This window comes from Carya illinoinensis, chromosome 1, assembly GCF_018687715.1.
Source record: "Carya illinoinensis cultivar Pawnee chromosome 1, C.illinoinensisPawnee_v1, whole genome shotgun sequence".
In the NCBI taxonomy this organism is placed as follows: Eukaryota; Viridiplantae; Streptophyta; class Magnoliopsida; order Fagales; family Juglandaceae; genus Carya; species Carya illinoinensis.
The window spans coordinates 20,698,532-20,720,977 of record NC_056752.1 but is presented as its reverse complement, the minus strand read 5'-3'; the positions used below and the strand labels follow the sequence as shown (position 1 = coordinate 20,720,977).

Here is a 22,446-nt window from a genome sequence, read left to right as displayed (position 1 = left end):
TACAACATTATTGAAAAACATTATTGTTGGCATGCACGTTTTAGACTCATAATGCTATCAAATTCAAGCTTTTAAAAAGAGATATATGTAATCATTTATATTTGTTTGAACCCAAGCAAGCAAAATCCAAAAAACCCACGAGTGGTGGTTTCGCAAGTCAATCCTTCTTTTTATTGTTTATTTTGAGGATGGGTTAAGAGAATTGTATATTTGCACCCATTGGTGAGTATGTGGCTTTGCCACTCTCTGAACACCCACCCACTCGATCTCTTTATCCTCCGTTGTTACCTACCTTCCTATTTAGACCCACTGTTGAGGATAAAGTCGACTGGTCCACTCCATTGCTAAAAATAAAGAAAGAGATGAAGCCAATAATCTCGCTCAGAGATTTATCAATAAGGGATAAGGTAAATTGACTTGGGCCCTAAAAAGAAAATAAGTTTGCAAAACAAGTTGAACTCAATTACTCTAAATGAGAAAATAGATCTTTATAAAAAGATGAGATCTCTACTAATCAACGGGCTCCTTATGTACAGACTCCACCACACATACTAACTCCAAATGATGTTATCTCAAAGGAGGTATCGTCTTCAAACTCCTAAAACCCTTTATTCCTTCATTGTATTGTGAGATATGTGATGTTATTAGAGATTATAAAATTGCCAGTTATAATAGATTTCGCCCCAAACAACCCGTGGAAGTAGGCATTATGCCGAACTATATAAATCTGTCTCTCTTTATTTAATTTTATTTACTGATTTATTATTTACTACTGTGGATGAACGTGAAGAGTGCAATATCGACGCCCTAATCATCTTTGTGGGCTGGGATGACTCTTGCCTTCATTTCGATTTATTGTGTAATTTTTAACATTAACAGTTGACATCGCTATGAGATCGATTTATTAATTCTTTATACCAAAATTGAAACTAGAAGAATCCCCGACTCATGATACATCTCCAAACAAGGAGATAAGTGTCCTCTTACTTTTTGGGTTATCTTTCACTCAGTTTTAATTCAATGAAAATTGTTAGTTAAAAATAAATAAATAACATGTGCAGAGGACATAGTGTGAATTGTGCATGCAATGCATAGTGGGCACCGTGCACCTAGTGTTTCATGTTGGCAGGCATGAGGACCCGCCACCTCCTTTACACGGAGCTGGTAGAGGATGGCTGCATTGACGAACATCCAAAAGAAGACGACGGTGATTTCCACCTGTTACCCATCGACGTGGGTGCTGTGCACGGTGCATGCAGAGGGTGCACGACAAGGTCCACACCAGGCGCCAATGAGCTGGCATGACCACCATCGGCCAAATCCATGTCCAGTGGCATTTTCTGTCACTGACACGTTGATCGCCACCAACAGAAACTCTGCCCACTGTAGAATTGCTTGCCACGTCCAGTACCTGCCAAAACACCTCCCCACCGTTGGAAGTGCCCTCTTGCTTTGAAGCTCAACTAGTCTCGGACCAGATATAGAGACCACCAGTAATAGTTTCTGCTTCAGTGGAGAAGAGAAACAGCAAGCTAGTTCACTACCCATGCCCACCGTTCCTCACCACCCCTACGACGAGCAACGATCTAGCCAAGAAGTTCACTGTCCATGGTGGGAAATGGCACACTGTTGGATATCAAAACTGTCCAAGAATCACACGAGACAATATAGAGATAATATTTAAGTGGTTTGGCACCTTGCCTACATCCACTGGAGCGGAAACTCAGTATTTTCAATGTGTTTGTACAAAATTACAAACACTCATAAATAAGCTTTCTATCTCTCAAAAGGCCCTCTGTTCTGGGTTTCCCCAAAACTTATATTTTGCTCACATCCCTCTGCCTTGATCGCTCACCTCAGTGAGGATGGTTTACACCATTGCAAAATATCTCATTTTATAGGAGAAGCCTACCTAATGGAGCCACCTTTGTTGGCAAACTTGTGGGAATTTCCAGTAGCTATCCTTGACTATTGAGGGGCTGCTACAGATATCTAGGACCAATGGGAAGCTTCTCTTGGTGAGTGAGAGGCTGCATGTTCACATGCAATTCACACTTGGGGGGTTTCCAACACACACAATGAGCAATGATCTCATTGCGAGCAACCAGATCAACGCCCCTTAGCGAGCCACCAGAGCAAAGATCCTGTGGCGTGCAACTAGATTGACGTTCCCACCATTCAACCAGACCAACATCTCTTGGTGGGCGACCAGACCAATGTCTCCACAGTGCAACCAGACCAAGGTCTTCGTGACAAGCATTTGTGGTTCTGCCACTGCCTATGATGCATGGTACGTGGCTGCCACTCAGGTTGCCACAACAGTTCGATAGCTACAAGACGAAAGTAGCTCACCCACGACAACATGGAGACAACGGTGGTGCTGGATCTGCCATGATCATCGACAACCAGAGCCAACCAACAGCAAAGACCCCACCCGTTTAGCAAGATGCAACCATAAAAAAGCTTTGCCAGCCACGCCATAGGAGCTTCAATTCCACTGGATTCCTTGCCACAAAAGTTTTTGCTCACCCGGACCATTCCTCGCCACAGAAGCTTTACCACCATTACCTTTGCTTGGTGCCCATGGAAGCTTTTCTCGCCACAAAGGAGCCGGTCATGGCAAGGTTGTGCAACTCATCCATTGTGGTGAACCCATCACAAGTGTCCCAAGTAGAGTGGACCACCACTTGAAAATTTGTTGCCTAAGGTAGCTAGAGTCAAAATGAGACAAACAAGACGCGATGATAAGCAAGCGACAAGCTTCATTTGGCTTCCTTCCAGCGCACATTGGAGACATAAATTCAAAAATTGAGCCACAAGAACGGAGGTATGTGAACATGGAGTTGGACAAGTAGATAAATGACCATTTTGCTCACCAGTCCTACGTAATTAACACTGCTTAGACAACTAGTCCCACTGCATGCAAACAAAACGAAGAGGATATGCAAGCAGGACAAGTCTCAACAAAAATCATCCTGGGACGAACAGGTTCCACTACACAAAAATCATTCAGCAATGAATAATTTTGATAGAGGAAGAAATGAAAGCGATGACTGAATGACCCTAGCTCCACGAGAGTTCCAGTGGCTGCATGCCTATGCCTCAAGAACCTACTTCCTCGAAAATCATCCCCATGGCGCAAAACACCGGCTAAAAGTCGTCTTGGCTATCGTTCGAGCATTTTAAATTGTTAATCATCAAAATAGGCTGCCCGTTATCGCGGGCACCCAGACCTTCATCATTGCCAAAGCATGGCTGCCCACAAGCCTCACTGGCGCACCTCAAACTTGAATCATTTTGCTAGCTTTCATCACTCTCTAGCAAAATGATTCAAGTTTGCAAGTTTGGATTATCTATGATAACCGATTTGAATTTTTAGCACAATTAAGCATCTCCTTCAATAAAAGTCGAGTCATTGGACTTGCCACGAACAACGCTCAAATAAAAGCCGAGTCACTGACTCGCCATGAATCAATAGATAAGACAAGTCACTTGATTGCTCGACCTCTCTCACGTCCAACAGGCGGGACAAGCCACTTGATTGCATGACCTCTCTCGTGCACAACAGGCAGGACAAGTCAATTGGCTGCCCGACCTCTCTCACGAACCAACATGTTGGACAAGGCACTTGGCTACCCGACCTCTCTTACAAACCAATAGGCAGGACAAGTCACTTGATTGCCCGACTTCTCTCATGTCCAACTGACGGGTCAAGCTACTTGATTGTCTGACCTCCCTCATGAACCAACAGGCAACACCCACCATCACAAATGTTAACCCTTTTACAACAAGTTTCTAGCTGAATGACCATGTTTTTAAGGGTTACAAATCCAATCACTAATTAAATGCAGTGCCATTTTTCCTGTTGTGGTATCAATTTTCCTTCACTACTGCTACATGATAGAAGCCTGGCCTCCTTTATATCAAGCCAGAAAGCAGCGGCTCTTCCTACATTGGAGTATATCATTGACTGTTTCTGATGATGGTAAATTAGTGTATCAAGATCTCAACCTGAGATCTTATTTCTCAAAGCAATCCATATCCATCTGTGGGTCTAATCCAAATATGAAATATTGTTGTTCCCACGATCCCCTTCGTGACCCAGTTGGCCAAGAAGATATTCATGAACCGCCCCAATTTTTGTGTCCATTTCTCTGTTTTTAATTGGCATAAGGGTGAGAAAAAGTCCTAGACTTTCGTTAAAATCATAAAGTCAAACCCAAGAGACCCAAAATGGTAATTTGAGAAGCTTGAAAAATTGTCAGGTAGCCAAGCGAAGAATAAGAAGCAGATGAAAGGGGTTGGCGCATATGACATATGACCGTTAGGTTATACCTAAGAATCAAACAAATAAAACTCCCGGGAAAGTACTTTGGGTAAAAGGATTTGGTCCTAAAACAAGCAAACCCACCCAACCCATCTTTCAAAAGTGAGATTATTGTGCATATGTTTTGCCTTTTTTTTGCTTCAGTTTCAATGGAGCAAACGAACAATGGTATTGGTTATCCTTCTCCAACATCATCACCACCAACACCTCCCTCACCACTTCCCGTCAGTGTAGGACCAGGCAACCAAAAATACATCTTCTCTTCATCTCCATCACTTTCCCCTCCCTTCTCCCCCCAACCTTCAAGCCATACATCGGCAGAGAATCTCCCTCTTTTGCATGCTAAACTGTCTGGTACTTCACTGCCACTGGCATTGACATTCTCATTGGATCGTCGTCGAGAGCCGGATGATTTGGCTTCCAAGAACTCTTGCCTTGAAGACTTGTAAGCCTTTCGGTCTCATGATTTTAATCTTTCTAATGCATTATGTACAGAATTCCAGCTAGAAAATCTGATCTTTTTTTCCCATTGCATCTCCATTTGTCGTTATCAAATCTCTCTTTTTCCAGCTACAATGGTTTTTTCAGCCCCTCGTCATAAGGTTTCAGATCAGTGTCCCTATTTCAAATTGAGCATGGATTTGCATCGATTACACTTTAGACTTCTCAAACATATCAAATTAACCAAACAAATCAAAATCTTTATAAAGATTTTGATGACCCCAGAAATTCACCTGCGCGGAGCATAAAGTGGGTCATTACATAGGATGTTTTTGGAGGCTTTTTGACTGTTAGGTTTTGCATTTGTACTTCCTTTTAGACATCCAAAGCATGCACCAAACAGTCAAATGTTGACCAAACAGAAAAAGACAATTGATATTGTGTAGGACAGATCATTACAAGGTAGCATGTCTGTATGCATATTGACCACGTATTGATTGCTACATATCTCCATGGAAACAGGCTCAAATGGTTTATAGAGAAATGCTGCACTTGCTGTTCCAGGCCTCCCTGAAAATTTTCAAATCCCACGCAAATTGTTGAAAATTTGGAAGCAGTACACAACGCAAAGTTCGTCTCCAGGATATATAGAGCACTAACAAAATTCTAACGCATTACAAATCGTGTTTTCTTTCTTTGCTTTTTTGGTTTACAAACCTCAATTGATTTTGTCTCCATTTTGGAGGAAGATCTTTGTTAGCTCCATTTATGACATCCACGGTCAATGGATGAAGCAATGTGAAAGTTTTATTGAGACGTCTCATATGCTTGGAAATCATATTGATTTTCCCACAAAAAAAGTAAGAACTCCAACCATACTCTCTCGATTCCAACCTTGCCATCCAATACCCTCAAATGTAACTGGAACTATTTTCGTAAGGTTTTTTATTTAGTGTCTGGGTTTCTCATTCTTAACACAATTTTCAATTTTCTTACCTTTATTAGAAATGAAAATGCTAGATGCTAGATGCTATATATCATTTTGAGTGAGATTCAGCTGGTTTGAACTGGAAAAACCAGCCAGACTGGCTATTTTTATACCAGATCGAACCAAATCTAATTGGGTCCGGTCCAATTTTTATAAGATCAAATTCATTCGGTCCAATCCCTGTTTAGGGATTTTTCACCCAGGACCAGACCGAATGAAAATAAAATATATCTATTTTATTATTTATATAAATAATTTTATATAATTAATTATTAGTATATCACAATATTATATAAGTATTATATTTTTTAATGTATAAATATAATACATAGTACTAGTGTATATCAATATATTTGTTATACATTAACATATTATAAGAGTTATAGTATAGATTATAGTGTATGTATACATTTATAATAGTATTAGTATAGTTAACTTAATATGTTAGTATTAAATCACACATATTAAATCACTATAACTACATAGAGTATTATTTAATATAGTATTATCAATTTATCACTAACATATAGTATATTAGTAATACTACTAATATAGTTATTAGTTATAGTATTGGTACTAAGTTTATAACTATATATATTATTATATTCTTTAATATATAACTATTAAATATAGTAGTAGTATATATTAATAATTGTAAAATTTATTATGCAATTTTCATTTAATAAGTTACTTAATTTTAATTTAGTATTTTAAATAAATTTTTTTATTAATCGATTTAAAAAAAAAAAAAAAAAACGATTGGACCAGACCTATAACTTCTTGTCCCTAAAGATATTCGGTCCAATCCGATCCAAAGAAAATGATTGACCGAAAATTCCATTATCCCCATAAGACCAAACCGGACCATTCTCACCCGACTCATCGTTGGGCATGCCCCATAAGCTAAATGTTACTTTCTAACTTTTTTTTTTCTTTTCTTCTTCATATTTTTTAAATATTTTTAAAAAATAAAAAAATACAACTAATATTCATTTTCTTAATTATTAAGTAAAATAATAATAATAATAATAATAAATTAAAATACATGAGCGGTCAAAATGAATGGGCAAATTTGTGAGACACACTGGCATTTTCCTATCATTATTCCACCATCATCTTACTTTCCTGGCGTGACAATGTTTAGTAACCCTTTGATAAAGTTTTGCCAAAACAAACTATAAAAGTCCAATGGTCATTAAGCTCTGCCACATCAACCAAGTGTGATAATAGAGGGATTGTGGCATAATTGATAAGGTAGCCCAATTTCCAATACACTGAACCAATTCCCCATATTCAAGACTTTCTTTTTTTCAACCGAATAGTTTGCCAATCGGCAACTTACAATATGAAGATGTATGCAACCATATGAATATATAAAAATCCATATGCAGTTCCAACTTCGAGTTGAAACATCAATTTTCTGGGGTCATGCTGCTGTTGAATAACACAAGCGTACGTACACAAAAACGCAGGCAAGACATTAGTGGGATTAAGACTCACTGTTCACAGGTCACAAACCTCACAACAGTTAAATATGCATGTTAAACAAGGCCTCTCTCACTCCCACTCGCAGATTAAATAACCCGATCCGCAACCATCATGCACACCAAATACAGCAACTGCATTCAACAGCCTTCCAAAAAGAAGAAAGAAAACTTGAACTATAATTTTCCATCACGAAATAAAAGAAAGAATTCGACATTGACAACCATATAAGAAAAATAACTTTTCTTCCATCAATTTGATATAACCAAGCATTTGAACAAAAAACATTTTCTTTTCTTTGGCACATCCTATGAACGTGGAATAAAAACCAAATCTAACCAAGGAATGTCAATGAAATGTGAATATTACAAGCAGCTAGGGAAGGGTGCTTGAAAAGAAAGTCCTGTCATCCTATCGTTTAGCTACTCAGATGCGTATGTGATATGTCCCAAACACAGTATATAAACGCTAGGATAGTTGTCTTTTCTTCGGGTGAGAAATGTACCACAATTTGACTGCAAAATACTTGATAATCTCATTAACTGAGGCATGAGCTGCTTAAATAAGCAAAGCCACGTACAAACTAGCAAACCGAAACAAAAGGAAAACTAGAAACTAACAACTGGACGCAAACACATGTAAAAACAGAAAACAGAGCACACGAAATAAACATGCAGAAAAACAGAGTACACGAACTAACAAACTAAATATGCAGAAAACATCACTCTAACTGCCAATGACCAAGTCCTGCAGGTGACCCAGTCCCCCCAGCGTAACCTTCTCATTCTTCACGTGCCCGTAAGCTCTTCTCTGCATGCATGTCGCATGCAACAAGTTTTCACGTTCACTTGTTTTGTTACGTATGTTCCATGTACCTCACGTCCATCCTCACAGAATGTCGTGGCCTAAAAGTATGTAGTATGTACTAAATTGTTGGAACCCCTTCAACTCCATCACATCGACACTACTATAAAACACTACATAAGATGGAAATAAGTAATTAGTCATTTGGGAAGTCTCAATACACTGGAACAAGAAAGGCATAGTCATGCATCACATAGACCGTGAGCTGGAATGACATCAAGTGCAGAACTTATTTAGAGAGACAAAATGGAAAAGCATACTGCCAATTTTAAAAAACAAAAAACAACATTGTACTTTCAAAGTAAAAATTAGACAACATGAACGAGTTCTCACCCAAAAAATGAGAATTACTTCCCCAATCATATATTGCATCACTGTGGGTTTTGCTGTCTCTGTTGGGAGAAATTGGGAAGATTCTGTTGCGTGTTCTGAAGTGCTACCATACCAGGTTGTAGATTCTGCGCATTTGGTTGCATATTACCAAATGTAGTTTGTGAGCCATGCTGCTGTTGTTGCTGCTGCTGTTGTATTGGCATCATACCACTAGGATTGGCTGCTCCCATATTAAACACTACAAGAAAAACCCCAGTTTGCATTTTAAGCCTACTAAGTCTACAGCCATGTTGACACAAATATTCACATAGAAACATAACTAAGGACATAATTCTTACTCTGATCACTCAAAATTTGGGAAGCATGACTTCGCTGGGGATTGCTACCAGATAATCCAAACTGACAGTAATTAAGCAGAAGAGAAGTCATCATAACACAATTGAATGAAAATTAACAATAAAATGCAAACACAGACATATATTTAGTACACCTATCTAGAACAGGCACAATAAAGGTCAGCTACTCAGTGCCACTGATGCAGGACAAGAAATGAGAAGACTAGGAAGAAAGAGAAAATAAAAGTCAAAGAGGAAGGAGAGGAGAAGCTTGGGAATGAGAGAGAAGAAAGGAGGAAAAGAGAGAAAAAGGGGAGGGAAAGAAAAACAATTCCTCATAAATTTAATTCCATTCAAAATTGAATCTGGAGCACAAGGGATGTTTAAAATTTTGAAATAGACTAACATGTGTCCTAATATAATTAGGACTTTTATTTATTACCAACAGACTCCTAAAGAGATACGAAATCAAATAACAGAAAATTTTAAATAAACTCAGAATCTAACTAGACCCTATCTGAACCCTAATCTTAATTGGATTCTATCAGGCTTATTTATTGAATTACAAAGTAAAAAGATAAGTAAAATAACAACCTAATCTAAATAAACCAAAAGTCACTTTGCTCTTAAAATTCATCCCCCATTATTCTCCCCTGCTTTGAAAAAACTTGTCCTTGAGTTTTGAAATCCCAAAGGTGGAAACAAACGCCCATGGCATCACAGCTTTGAGAAAAACGCTATGCCTGGACCGTGAATGGACACAGGCTCGATGATTCTTTGGACCTTCCACAAAACTGGTCTTGTGCTTGTTATTGGACTTCCATTAAAACCCATAAAAATTATGCCAAAACGAAAGGGAAATGACAAGAATACTGGCACCCTGAATTTCTTTGTTTTATTTGACCTGCTGCCCATAAAGCAAGACCTTTCTTCCTTTATTCTTCTGTCACAGAACACTTCTTCAACTTTTCTTCTTCTCTAAAGCTTTCATGCAAAAACAAAAACCACCATATTTGGCATCTAGTGAAATTCCTCCCCTTGTGAGATGCAATTGGTTTCTCCAAAAAAAAAATCTCCACTTCTTCAATGGAAAGCTGCTGCTCTGTAACGTCTCTGGTGCTGCTAAGAAAATGCTAGGCAATGCGTGTGGAGGCACTTTCATGATTGATGGCAGCATAAAGGAGAGAACAGTTGAGTTGCTTGAGTTTCGGTAATGGAGATGCAGTGGCAGCTGAGTCAATTGTGAATCTAGGAAAATCCTGATATGTGGGATTCTATCTCTTATGCTTCAGGTATTTTGTTTGTGGGAAAGAGGATTATGGATTGAGTTGTGAAAGGGTTTCTGTGGGTGCATGGTAGTAGCAGCTGGATGGAAGCACAATGGTCTGTTGGGAATTTTTTTTTACTAGTTTCTTCTTCTTTTTCAATTTCAGTGTGGTTCATATTGCTGAATTCTGATAGGTTGGCAGTGCTTGGGCGGAACATGGTTTTTTTTTTTTTTTTTTTTTCCAGATTTAGGTGGCAGGGATATTGTGGTGGCTACCAATTGAATATTGGATGAGTCATGATGGTTGCCAATTGGGTTGTTTTTTTTTAAAACGGGGATTTATTTATTTAAGTGTGGCTTGTGGGTTTTTATCAATTAGTGTTTTGGGTGTGGGTGATGCTCTCTAGAGATGAAGATACGTTTTCTGTGGCAGATGTTGGATGGATCGTGGTCGTTGAGTGTTGTTGCAGCTGTTTGGATGGTGGATAGGTTAACAGAGGGTTTATGAGAGGGTGATTCAGACGTGCAGAAATCTGGAGAGCTGTGTAGGTGGTGGTAGTGAATTTCTGTGGCATGTGAGAAAATTGAATGCTGCAGACCTTGGGATATAGAAAGCAATAGTAATGGTCTCACACCAAAACTAATAAGTGAGAAGAAAGTTGGAAGAAGAGAAGAAAGCAAGGGTGAAGAAGCCAAAAGAGGGAGGAGAGAAGAAGCTCAGGAAAGAGAGAATTGAGGGAGAGGGAGGGAGAGCCACTTTTTAAATAAATTTTATTCCATTCAAAATTGGAATCCATTGGGAGTACAAAAGAGGTTTTTTTTTTTTTTTGATAATTTTGGGGAGGGGGTGTTTCAAACTCCACACCTCCATTTTGGAGGCTGGGGGTAATGCCAACCAGGCCACAGGCCTTTGAAAGAGGTTTATTTAGATTACCAATCAATAAAATAAAAAATAAAAAATAAAAAAACACAGAGAGAGAGAGGTTTATTTAGATTAAAAGGTATCCTAATAAAATAAAAAACAAATAAAAGATAAAATTTCAAATGAACTCCCAATCTAAACTAGACTCTGAATAAACCCTAATCCTAATTGAATTCTAATATGTTTTTTTTTTTTTTTTATTGGCACCAAGTGTCCAAGAACAAATTCCCGACTAATCCCGAGGGTGCCCAGGCCCTTGGCAAGGGGTTTCTTCTAATATGCTCATTGACTAAAATACAAAATAATAAGATAAATTAACAGCCTAACCTAAATAAACTAAAAGTCAACTGATTCTAAGATTCATCTTGCATCAGCCAGACACTGACAGGCACCCTGCCTCTAGTTAATGAATGAACTACCAAAAATTTATCAGGGAAGAAAAGCAGATTGGGCATGTGTGAACATCAACACAACGAAATCACAGAAGTCATGGTCATGTCTATCATAAATGGTACAGTAATCCTCTTCTGTTTTAGCAAAACTGAGTATATATGGTTCCAACATATTCAGTATGTCAGAACTTAATATGTCAAAACTGATTATATATGGTTCCAAACTCCAAGAACGGTTGTTAGGCATGGAGAAACGAGCAAAAAAACCTCCCCATTTTTCTTTTTCCTTCTCATTTGCAAATCAAGAAAATAAAAAGGGAAACAATATTGGCTAAGCAATTTGGAAGCACACCTGCATCCGTGGTATAAGTGACTGCGATGACATAGTCGCCGAAATGTTTGGAATCTGAAACAGGACGTACAAAATGAAAGTCAAGGTGTGAAAGATGCTGTCATAAAGGATAAAAAAAAACAGCTTCAGCCAAGGGAGAACTAAAGTACACTGGGAAACAGGGAAATAGCTTCAAAATATACAAATAGATGGACAATGTGAGTGAACAAGCAATACAGATGCATGCTATAGATCATGGGTAAGAGTAAGAAATGTGATTGTGAATAAGCAATATATATTTCCTTTTCTTCTATTCACCTACATCATTACAGTACATGCTTCACCAGCGACCATATTTATTTCGAGGAACTAATACTAAACATTCTCTATAACTGATAATAACGTTTTGAAGAAAACAGATACATAGAAACCAGAAAGCACATGATATCAACCACTGCATGGAGAGAAGTAAAAGACTTCCAATATTTGGGGGTAACTACTTTTTTTCTTTTTTCTATATATGAACAAAAACAGATTTTTGGAAGAAGAAATAATAAATAAATAAATAAATAAAAAATCAGTCGGCAAATACAGCTCAAAACCCAAAATTAAGATAATCTGAAAAGTCAAAGAAAGAAATAAAAAAATGTAAATAAAAAGGGATCTGTAACCCATCTGAAGGAAACTTTAAGGAAATTCAACTTAAAGGGGGTATGCTCTCAACACTACAACTCCTCTCACCCCCCAACTTCCAACCCCAAGCATAACTCATTTACTTATTTGGGTTTTAACCCAATGCAATAATGCTACTATAGTGTATGATATTTTGTTCAAGAAATATCATTAAGATATTAACATAGAAAAATGATATTTGCAGTCATAAGATGTGCAAGACCTGCGCACTCCTTTTGAAAAAAGTAGGTAAATCTGGAACACATGAAAAAATTATTTTTTTAATGGTGGACCCCATTTTTTTCAAAATGAGTACACAGGGCTCGCACACCCTAGGATTGTATAGCATTACTCACTAACATTATCCTCCAGCTGAAGTATAACACATCAGTTCCCAGTTTTTTAGCAAGAAAAAAAAAAAAAAAAAAAGATTTAGACCAATTGGTAAATATATATACTTTTTATAAGTAAATATTTACTTCATGCCATTTTGTTTCTATTTTCATCAACTCTACTCTTTTAAAGACACAAATTGATTATTTCACATTTAAATAGCCATTACCTTCCAAACCTACCGTCCAAAACAATAAAGGTGAATATTATTAATACTTATCTATGTTAAGATTGGGATAATTTATGAAAGTCGTACTGTGACATCCCCGCATGGATGGAGTACAAAATTTATGCCAAGAACACATTAGATCCAAAGAAAATCTCCATAAGGAGTAGCCCTTTAACAGAATATAGTCTCAAGCATAAATAGAGCGATATAAAACATGAGTAAACATTTAAATAAATATAGAAGCTACAACCCAGTCAATCTGAAATGGGCATTTGCCCTGTAAAGCTGAGAGATCTCGAGGGCATTTGCCCTATAACGGTGATAGAATGAAACACTACAAATCTGATAATGTTTTACACAACTAGCACATTCACCACCAGAAAACATCACATCAAAATAAAATATAAATTATTCAGTGAACTATGTACAAGAAAGCCTTTTGAGAGTACTAGTGGACACAAAGTATCCTGCTTGGGAGGGATTGGGAGGGCTTGATGAGTTTTCTCTCGTTTTACTAGATTAATGTTGGGTAATGGGTCAAAGATTTGCTTTTGGCATGATGTATGGCGTGCTCATCAATTGAAAGATGCCTTCCTGGAGCTATTCAAAATTTGACCAATTGTACTCAAGTGGGGTGGGTCAAAATCTTGTCAGATAAAATGGTGAGGCAAATCTGACAAAGGAGTTATCAAAGTAAAGTCATTTTATAATTTGTTGTGTGCCTGTGATATGTTCCCTTTACCCTAGAAGCTCATTTGGAGGCCCACAGAGTGAATTTCTTCATTCAGACAGCGGCTTTAAGTAAGTTCTTAACTTGGATAATGTGAGGAAGAGGGAGGTTACAGTGATCAATCGGTGTTGCTTGTGTGAAAGTGTATCATATTCTATTTCATAATGAGGTAGCTAGCATTTTATGGAACATAGCCTTTGGCTTGTTCAGAAAAATTGGATTATGCCTCCCTGAGTGGTGGAACTCCTAGCATGTTGGAAAAGGCAGTTGTAGCCATCAGTGCACATTATTATGGAGAATTCTTGCTTCTTGTAATGTATTTGGAGGAAAAGAAATGCACACAGTTTTAATGACTGTAACGAATCAGTGAAGGAACTCAAGTCATCATTTTTTTTTTTAATAAGTAAACAATTGTATTGATCAGAATAGGCATAGGCCAAGTACACAAGATTGTATATGGTATAGAAGAGGTAAACCCTAGTTAGGAGGGTGCAATGGAAACAAGAAAATCATGAACATTGAGTCCATTAAAATCAATAGCTAATGCCCATAGAAATAAAGTCCTAATAAAAAAAGATCTCTAAGTTCTTAATCTCGATCGCCACCCTTGCTGGAATTGGGAATAGAGATAAAAAATACGTTGGTAAATTAGACAAGGTACTCTTGATTAAGGTGATCCTGCCACCTTTCGACAAATACAGCCTTTTCCAACCTACCAATCTACGTTCTATCTTCTCGATCACCATATCCCATATTGATGTGGCCCTTGAGGCAGCCCTAGCAGAAGGCCAACGTAATTCAAACTCAAGTCATTATTTCATATACCATTTATTTATTATTATTTTTATAGGTAACTTATACCTTTTATCGTTGGATAGTGGCCCAAAATAGTACAGCTTTTTGCATCTTTTGAAAGAATTTTTAAGAGCTCTTTCATTTTGCTAGTTAGATAGATCTCTTGTATACTTCCAATGTGAGTACATTTTTCTCATATTAATAAAATTGGTTCTTACCTATACAATAAACAAACATTTGAAAACAAAATCTTAATAGAGATATAAGATTTTTTAGCCTAGAAAATGGGCAAAAATCTACCAAGAAGCAGAACTAAAATGTGCTTCTTGAATAGAGAGGAGAATATCATGGAAAAGGAAAATGCAGGTCAACAAATTTCTTGTGTGGATGGCAGCTGGCAGTGAGGCAGACCATGAAATATGAAAGAAAACAAAATTTAACCAACACCTTAGGGCATGTAATACTGCTAAGAGTTTTTCCCCTATGATGGAACAGACTCAACGAGTCACTTCTCCAACAATGTAATCGCCAAGAGATGAATAGGAGAGGGAACTAAGCCCATGTTTAAGTGATGAGATGAGATGAGATGGAAATTTTGTGAATAGTAGTGAAATGGTTTATGAATATGAGTGAAATGGTTTATGAATATGTTTTAACGGATTTTAGGAAAATAGAGAGAGAAATTTGAATAAAAATATTATAAAGTTAAAATATTGTTCGAATATGATTTTTTAATATTATTTTTGTTTTGAAATTTGAAAAAGTTGTATTGTTTGTTGTGTTTTGTTTGGAAGTTTGGAAAAGTTGTGATGATTGGATGAAAGAGTTGAAGATTTGAAATTGCAAAGTGTTTTGTGTTGAGTGATGTTTGGAAAAGAAATTATGAAAAGTTTTGAGATGAGTGATGTTGAGTCATCTAAGTGTCCAAACATGGCCTAATCGTCTCAGCCACTTTAGATTAATCCAAAGACATGTTCTCTATGCTGTCTGCTGTAGTATATTATAAGAGCTACAACATGAAATTAAATAAAATTATTGTTAAAATGAAGGAAAGTGAATAAATGAAAAGACTTGAATATCCAACCATTTGCGTATTTGATGTCGCCTGAGCTGCATTAAACAATGCACTATTAGCATTGCCAGAAAACTGACTTAAGTGGCGATTCATCTGATTTCCCTGGTTAAGTTGGCTTTGACCAATGCCATGCTGAACATGTCCTGAAGGCAACTGCCTCTGAAACTGCTGGTGCCCCATCGCTTGAGAAAATTGCATCTGATTTTGGCCATGTAACTGAGAAGAAATCATTTTTTTAGCTGTGAAACCAATAAAAAAGATTTGGAGAATTGCAAAAAGACAGTTCTAAGTGCTTCTTGATGCATTAGTGGTGCAAAGTGCCTGTGTGTAGGTTAGAACTCAAATAATATCAAGAAAAAAAAAATCAAAAAGACATTCAAGTCAATTCACAATCAAGATAAGTAACAAACCTTTCTTCTGCATTTAAGAATTTTATCATACTTAACAAAACCAGAATGTTAAAGCCATGCAAGTTTTATTTATGTCAGTTAAATGCATATGACCATTCAGTTTCAACCACACATACATAGATACAAACAGAGAAAAAAGGTACATCCAAACAGAGCCCCCCCCCCCCCCAAAAAAAAAAAAAAGAAGCCCTAAATTAGACTTTAGTGGCAAGAACAACAGAAAAAATGCATGCGTAAGCAATTCGATATGGTGGTGGGGGCACCAGGGCGGGGGTGGGGGTGGTGGTGTGTGGTGGTGCCTTTGCAACAGACTTTTCTGCCAAAATAACTAATGGAAGATTGAAGAGAGTAGCTTATGTAAAGTTACCGACTGAAACTTCTGCTGAGCCTGGCCCTGCAAATCATGCAGTTGTGGCTGCTGGTTCTGCATGAGGAATATAAATAGTCAAATGCTATGCATTTATAGTGGGTGGAAACAAAAAATCATCTAACATAATTATCAATGTCGGATGCAGATGCAAACCATTCCAAATCGAACAATACAGCAGGAATTCCTAAAACGGAGAACTTTCAGAGAGATTAACATAAGACAAAATTCAAGGCTCCCAAAAACAGATTGTGATATGAATGAGCAAGCGAGAAAGCAAGATGAATCATTAATTAATTAAGGTTTCGAATGGTGATCTTATATGCATACTGTTTCTTTTATAAGTAATATAAATTTATTCAAAGCACAAAGGGGTGCAACCCAAGTATACAATAGGAAGCACCGAACTAGAAGGATGAAGAAAGAGCACAATTCCATAAATTCTAGAAAGCTAAGGAACAGAAATTATTGTAGGCAAGGCCATGCACAAGGAGAATGAAACATAATGGTTCTTAATTCTAACACCACACACACACGACCTTCAAAGGTCTGAACATTACATTCCCACCAAATACACCACATCAAACGCAGAGGGACTATCCTCAAACCTCTGCGTTGCCATGGCTACCAAGACTTCCCCTAGAAGCAATGAATCTACTACCTCCATCAGGACATGACCCACTCACTCCCATAAGTATGGAGCACGTTGCAATACAAAATATCTGCACACTCTCTTTTTTCCCTTCTCATTCTTAATTTTTAGCCATTTCAAATTAGTTTACATTCATAAGTTTCACACATTTTCAATATAATCTTCCCATATGTCCACAAAGCCCTGAAAAACCTTCAGATTTCCAAAATTTTATGTTTTATCTTAAAAAGAACCAAAGTTTGCACTGAAGCTCCTTTTCCAAAAATATGTATAAATCAAAATGTTCAACTGTGCCATCATATGGTACTGCCCTTTCGGTCAACAAAGATATGCAACCAATTCAAATTAATGCATTTTAGTATAATTCCTCACCTGTGCCAGTCCTTGCATTGTAGATTGCCTGAACTGTTGCTGAGCAAGGATTTGCGGCTGATGTTGAGGTATCTGCATCAGTTTCTGCCTTAGCTGCTGCTGCTGCTGCTGCTGCTGCTGTTGAGGGGTTTGTTGCTGAGGAGATGGTGTGTTCATCATGTTTGTACCTGACCTAGGAGAATTTGCATATTGCAGCGGAGATGCAGCTGTGTTATCAAAGGAAGTAGCACTTGTAGCACCAGGAGATGCAGCTGATCTTCCAATAAGTTGCGATGCAGAAGCCTGATTAAAAAGTTTTTGGTAATGGACTAAACACACATTCAGAAAAGAAGAGACCCTAATTTTCTCTCATGAGTGCAGAATATCACGCCACAACAATTCATACAATGTCAAACATCAATATGGAGAAAGTTGGACAGGAAAATGAGCTAATTGCTAATATTCAGCCCAATGTCAAAACCTAAGACCAAAATCCTTGGCCAAAGATCTCCAGTTGGATCAGGCCTGAAAATGACATCAAATATGTCTTTATGGTCCTTATAATATCAATTAGATTATATCTTTATTGATAGACAAAAAGATCCAGGCTTGGCCTTAGTTCTGGAATATTCAAACTATAAAACAATGCAAATAAAACAAAAAAAGAAAGGAACAGTCATGAATCCATTTAGTTTCCATTAAAAAGAATTTACCTTTGTTTCCCAGTTGTTGCAACAAAAGTATGCGTATCTATTTTCAGGTTAAGAAAGTGCCAAAAAACACAAAAAGAGAAGGAAAAGAAAAACTAACAAGTACCCCTATGCTAATCAGCATCCAAACAAATTTTTGATTAGGAACCAATACTGACACCCAAGTCTATCATGAATGGAAAATCAATCCTTATTCCTTGACAATAAAAAATTTTGTGCAATGCTACTCGGTCACTTCATAAGTTAGCAAACCTAGAGATATTCCATCTCAATTACAATATGAAGCAGGCAAATGTGGCAGCTCTCCACTTCACAGGCAAATTGCACAAACTTTATGGACTTGAATGCAGGTTGCAAATCTTGATGGGGAATGGGAAAGAAAAATCTTCAGTCCTTAAAACTTACTAGGGGTGGGCAGCGGGGCCCCGGAACCCGCTGCTCCACCCCGTTCGCCCCGCCCCCGCATATGTGGGGCAGGGCATCCGCACCGCAAGGGTGGGGGGCCCATATGGTGGCGTCCCAGCGAAGGCGGGGGACGGAAACAGCCTCCCCCCGGTCCGTTTTTCCCCCGCCCCGCCCCGGTTACGTATATATATAGTATATATTATATTATATATATGTATATAATAAATATTAATAAGTCTTCTTATATGAAACGGCGCCATTTTGTACTTGACAAAACGGCGCCGTTTCATCTAGGGGGTTTATTATTAACCCACTAAATGAAACAGCGCCGTTTTGTCCATCACAAAACGGCACCGTTTCTTTTAGTGGGTTAACCTAAGTTTAAACCCCCTCCCTCGGTCCCCCCCCCCCTCCCTTCCTTCGCACATTGCCGAGTGCCGAATCTTCTCGAAAGCTCTCTCTCTCTCCCGTTGCCCCCGTGTTCCCTCCTCCCTCTCGCAACCAGTCGCTCTCATTCTCTCCTCTCTCTCGCACGACGCCAGACGCAAGCCGCACACTGCACAGTACACGGTAAGTTAGCTCGTTCTCTCCTCTCTCTCCTTTCTCCGTTGGTTTTGTATTTTTTTATTTTTTTTTAGTTTTGATCGGAGATTGGAGGAAGGATGGGTTGAATCGGAGATGGAGGATGGGATTTGTGACTTGTGTGATTGTTTCGGATTTCAATCAATGGATTGTTTTTTTTTTTTTTTTATAAATTTCATTGAAACCCTAACCCTTAAATTGATTTAGGGGTTTCATGATTGAAACCCCAATTTAATTTGGGGTTCCAATCCGAAACCCTAATTTTTTTTTTGGGGTTTCATGGATTGAAACCCCCAAATCAATTTAGGGATTTCAATCATTGAAATCCCTAAATTGATTTGGGGTTTCGGATTGGAACCCCAAATTTTTAGGGGTTTCAATCCATGAAACCCCAAAAAAAAAAAATTTGGGGTTCCAATCCGAAACCCTAATTTTTTTTGGGGGTTTCAAGGGGTTTCAATCCATGAAACCCCAAAACTATATAAAAAGATTATTAAATTTTGTCAAATAACTGATCATAAGAGTGAGACAATTGAGAAGGTCTTGGAGGTAGCAATAAAGGAGTGGGGGTTGGAAAAGGTTTTGTATGTGTCAGTTGATAATGCGTTGTCTAATGATGTCGTCTTGGGATATCTAAAGAATTATCTTAAAGATGCAAATAAGACATTCTTGGGTGGTGAATACTTGCATGTTAGATGTGCTGCACATATTTTGAATTTAATTGTGACTGAGGGGTTGAAAGATGTTAATGACTCGGTTGCATGAGTTAGAATGGCTGTGAAATGGGTGAGGTCTTCTCCTTCTAGATTGAAGAAATTCAAAATTGCTGCAAAGACTGCTGGCATAACATCGAAGAAGGGTCTTTGTACTAATGTTACCAGATGGAATTCAACCTTCTTGATGTTGGAGGCAGCCCAAGAATATAAAGCAGCCTTTCAATTATTGGGTGATGAAGACATCCAATATGTCAAATACTTTGATGAGCACCGGGGATCACGAAAGCCTAATGATGATGATTGGGTGGTAGTTTCTACTTTTATTGATTTTCTTAGACTATTTTTATGATGTCACATTGAATATATCTGGTTCTTTGTACCCTACATCCCATGAGTTTTGTCAACAAATATGTAGGGTAAAAGAAGAATTAGAAGATATGAGTAGGGGTTCCAATAAAAAGATGAGGGGAATGACAGTGACCATGATGTTAAAATATGACAAGTATTTGGGAGATTTGACTAGAATGAATATTTTCTTATATGTGGCTGTTATTCTTGATCCCTGTCTGAAAGTTTCAGACTTGTTATATGAGTTGGGACTTGTTCACGATCAGGTATGGACTGAACTTATTGGTGAATTGGCCCAAGATACCCTGAAAAAATTATATGATGAGTTTAATGCAATTAAGGGTGGTACTACATCGAAGACACATACACCGACCCCAACGCCTTCTACAGACACCGTGACCGGGCCTCCTACAAAGAAGCGCAGAATGCCGTGGACTAAGACCCTCGCACAGAATCCCACACTAGTCCATCAATCTACGGAAGTCGTTTCTGAGTTAGACAACTATTTGTCAGCGGATATGGTCCAAGATAATGATAATAATTTCGATATATTAGTATGGTGGAAGAATGCCTCAAAAAAATATCCCATCATTTCTGAGATTGCCCGCTGTATTTTGGCCATCCCTATTAGCACCGTTTCCTCAGAGTCAGCCTTTAGTACCGGAGGTCGTATATTGGATCCTTTCCGTAGTTCATTATCTCCTACAACTGTAGAGGCATTGATATGCACACAGAGTTGAACGATAAGAAAGGATATTCATATTCCGGATATTTTAGATTTTAAGGAGACCAATGAGGGTGGTGATCAGTCTGGATTTGGACCACCTGGTAATTGTTTTTTATTTTATTATTTTAATTTATTTATATTCATTTCCATTTCATCGTTATTAATTTTAATATTAATTTTTATAGTAACACATGAGACGTCTAGCATCTCTGCAGCATAAAAATGTCGTAAATCCCGAGCTGCCCCAACTGTCACACCTCTTAACTCAAAAACAAGCCACAGCTGACACCTGACAAGCCTCTTTAGAATATTCAATTTTTAATTATTTGTTCATATTTTGTATTCAATGATTTGTAATGTTGATACAATGTCTCTTGGACAATTTTATGTTTGTAATTCTGTAATTATTTAGCCTTTCAATTTTGTAATAGCTTAGTTATTATTATTAGTTTATTACGCATTAGACTCTTAGACTTGTAACTTTTATTAGCCATAAAATCAATTACCATTCATAACACTTTTTTTTTTTTAATCTGGTTTTTAAATTTGTTTTTTCTTTTTACTTATAATTTTATGGGCTGAAAAATAAAAATGGCCTACAAGCTTTTTTTGGGCCAAAAATACAACCTTGTGGGCCATTTTTGGCCCATTTCTGAGGTTTCTGGGCCCAAAATGGCCTAGAAAATGCTTCTAGGTCATTTTCAGCCTAGAAAATGCTTCTGGGCCCAAGGGGGTGCGGGGGTCGGACGGATTGGCCCCCCCACACCGTACCCCGCCCCCGCACACCGGGGCAGGGGACAGGAAAACATTTCCCCATCCGCCCCATGTGGATGCCGCCGGGGGGGGGGGGGGGGGGGGTTTTGTTGGGGGGGTTCTACCCCGCACCATACGGTGCGGGTAGCACCCCAAAAACTTACCCATAACCTACTCCCCAAATTCCCTTGCCAAAGCACCAAAATTCAACTACTGGACGACCCCATTGTGAAGAACTTCTCAAGGACATTCCTACATCTAGCCTCCTGTTAAAACTCAAGTTGGGTGGGAAGCCAACACTTGGAATTGAGCCAATGAGGTGACATGGGGAAAGCTACTCCCAAACGATGAAAGGTACACCAAGAAAGCTCCAGTCTTAACACACCTAATATTGTTGTGCTTAGGAAACACTTTCTTTTTTCTTATTTTTTTTATAGGTAAGAAATTTTATTTTATTAAACCTCATAATTAGGCAAAGCCCAAGTCTTACACAGGTGGTATACAAGATAAATATACCTAATTACAGCATAGTAGCAAAGAAAGAAGAATACAAGTCATTAAGATTAGCCCCCTCTAATACAATGGCCTTAGCCCAAAGTAACAAAGATTGATAAAATAAAACTCCAATTACCCCCCCCCCCCTCCCCCCCCACCAACACAAACAAAAAAGAACATTCTCTATTTTCAAAGCAATAACCATTTCTCTCATTCCATATAAACCACGTAAGACATAAAGGCACCATCTTCCAAACCTCCGATACTTGACGATTTCCCCTTACTCCATTCCAACAAGACAATAGATCCACCAACCTCTTAGGCATCACCCATGCAACAAATATATCATCCCAAAGAGCCTTGGCCACGTTACAATGGAGAAGAAGATGGTCTGTTGATTCTCCATTCCTT

The 22,446-nt window shown here is 38.0% G+C and overlaps 1 protein-coding gene and 1 long non-coding RNA gene across 3 annotated transcripts in view; one reads left to right on the top strand and one right to left on the bottom strand.

Moving 5' to 3' along the window:
• The first annotated feature begins 4,089 nt into the window (after positions 1–4,089).
• On the top strand, positions 4,090–5,606 carry LOC122302122. Its single transcript, XR_006240369.1, has 2 exons — positions 4,090–4,772; positions 5,291–5,606. It is a non-coding gene; the product is annotated as an uncharacterized LOC122302122 (long non-coding RNA).
• Positions 5,607–7,703: 2,097 nt separating this feature from the next.
• LOC122313049 (mediator of RNA polymerase II transcription subunit 8) overlaps positions 7,704–22,446 on the bottom strand; it is a 40,769-nt gene continuing 26,026 nt past the window's right edge. For both annotated transcript variants that reach the window (XM_043127762.1, XM_043127770.1), the window contains 7 exons: positions 17,321–17,602; positions 16,297–16,353; positions 15,529–15,735; positions 11,707–11,760; positions 8,777–8,837; positions 8,439–8,676; positions 7,704–8,218 (listed from right to left, as the gene is read on the bottom strand). In XM_043127762.1, coding sequence (XP_042983696.1) covers positions 8,477–8,676; positions 8,777–8,837; positions 11,707–11,760; positions 15,529–15,735; positions 16,297–16,353; positions 17,321–17,602 — 861 coding nt within the window. In that variant the 3' untranslated portion in view covers positions 7,704–8,218; positions 8,439–8,476. The remainder of the gene's footprint in view (positions 8,219–8,438; positions 8,677–8,776; positions 8,838–11,706; positions 11,761–15,528; positions 15,736–16,296; positions 16,354–17,320; positions 17,603–22,446) is intronic.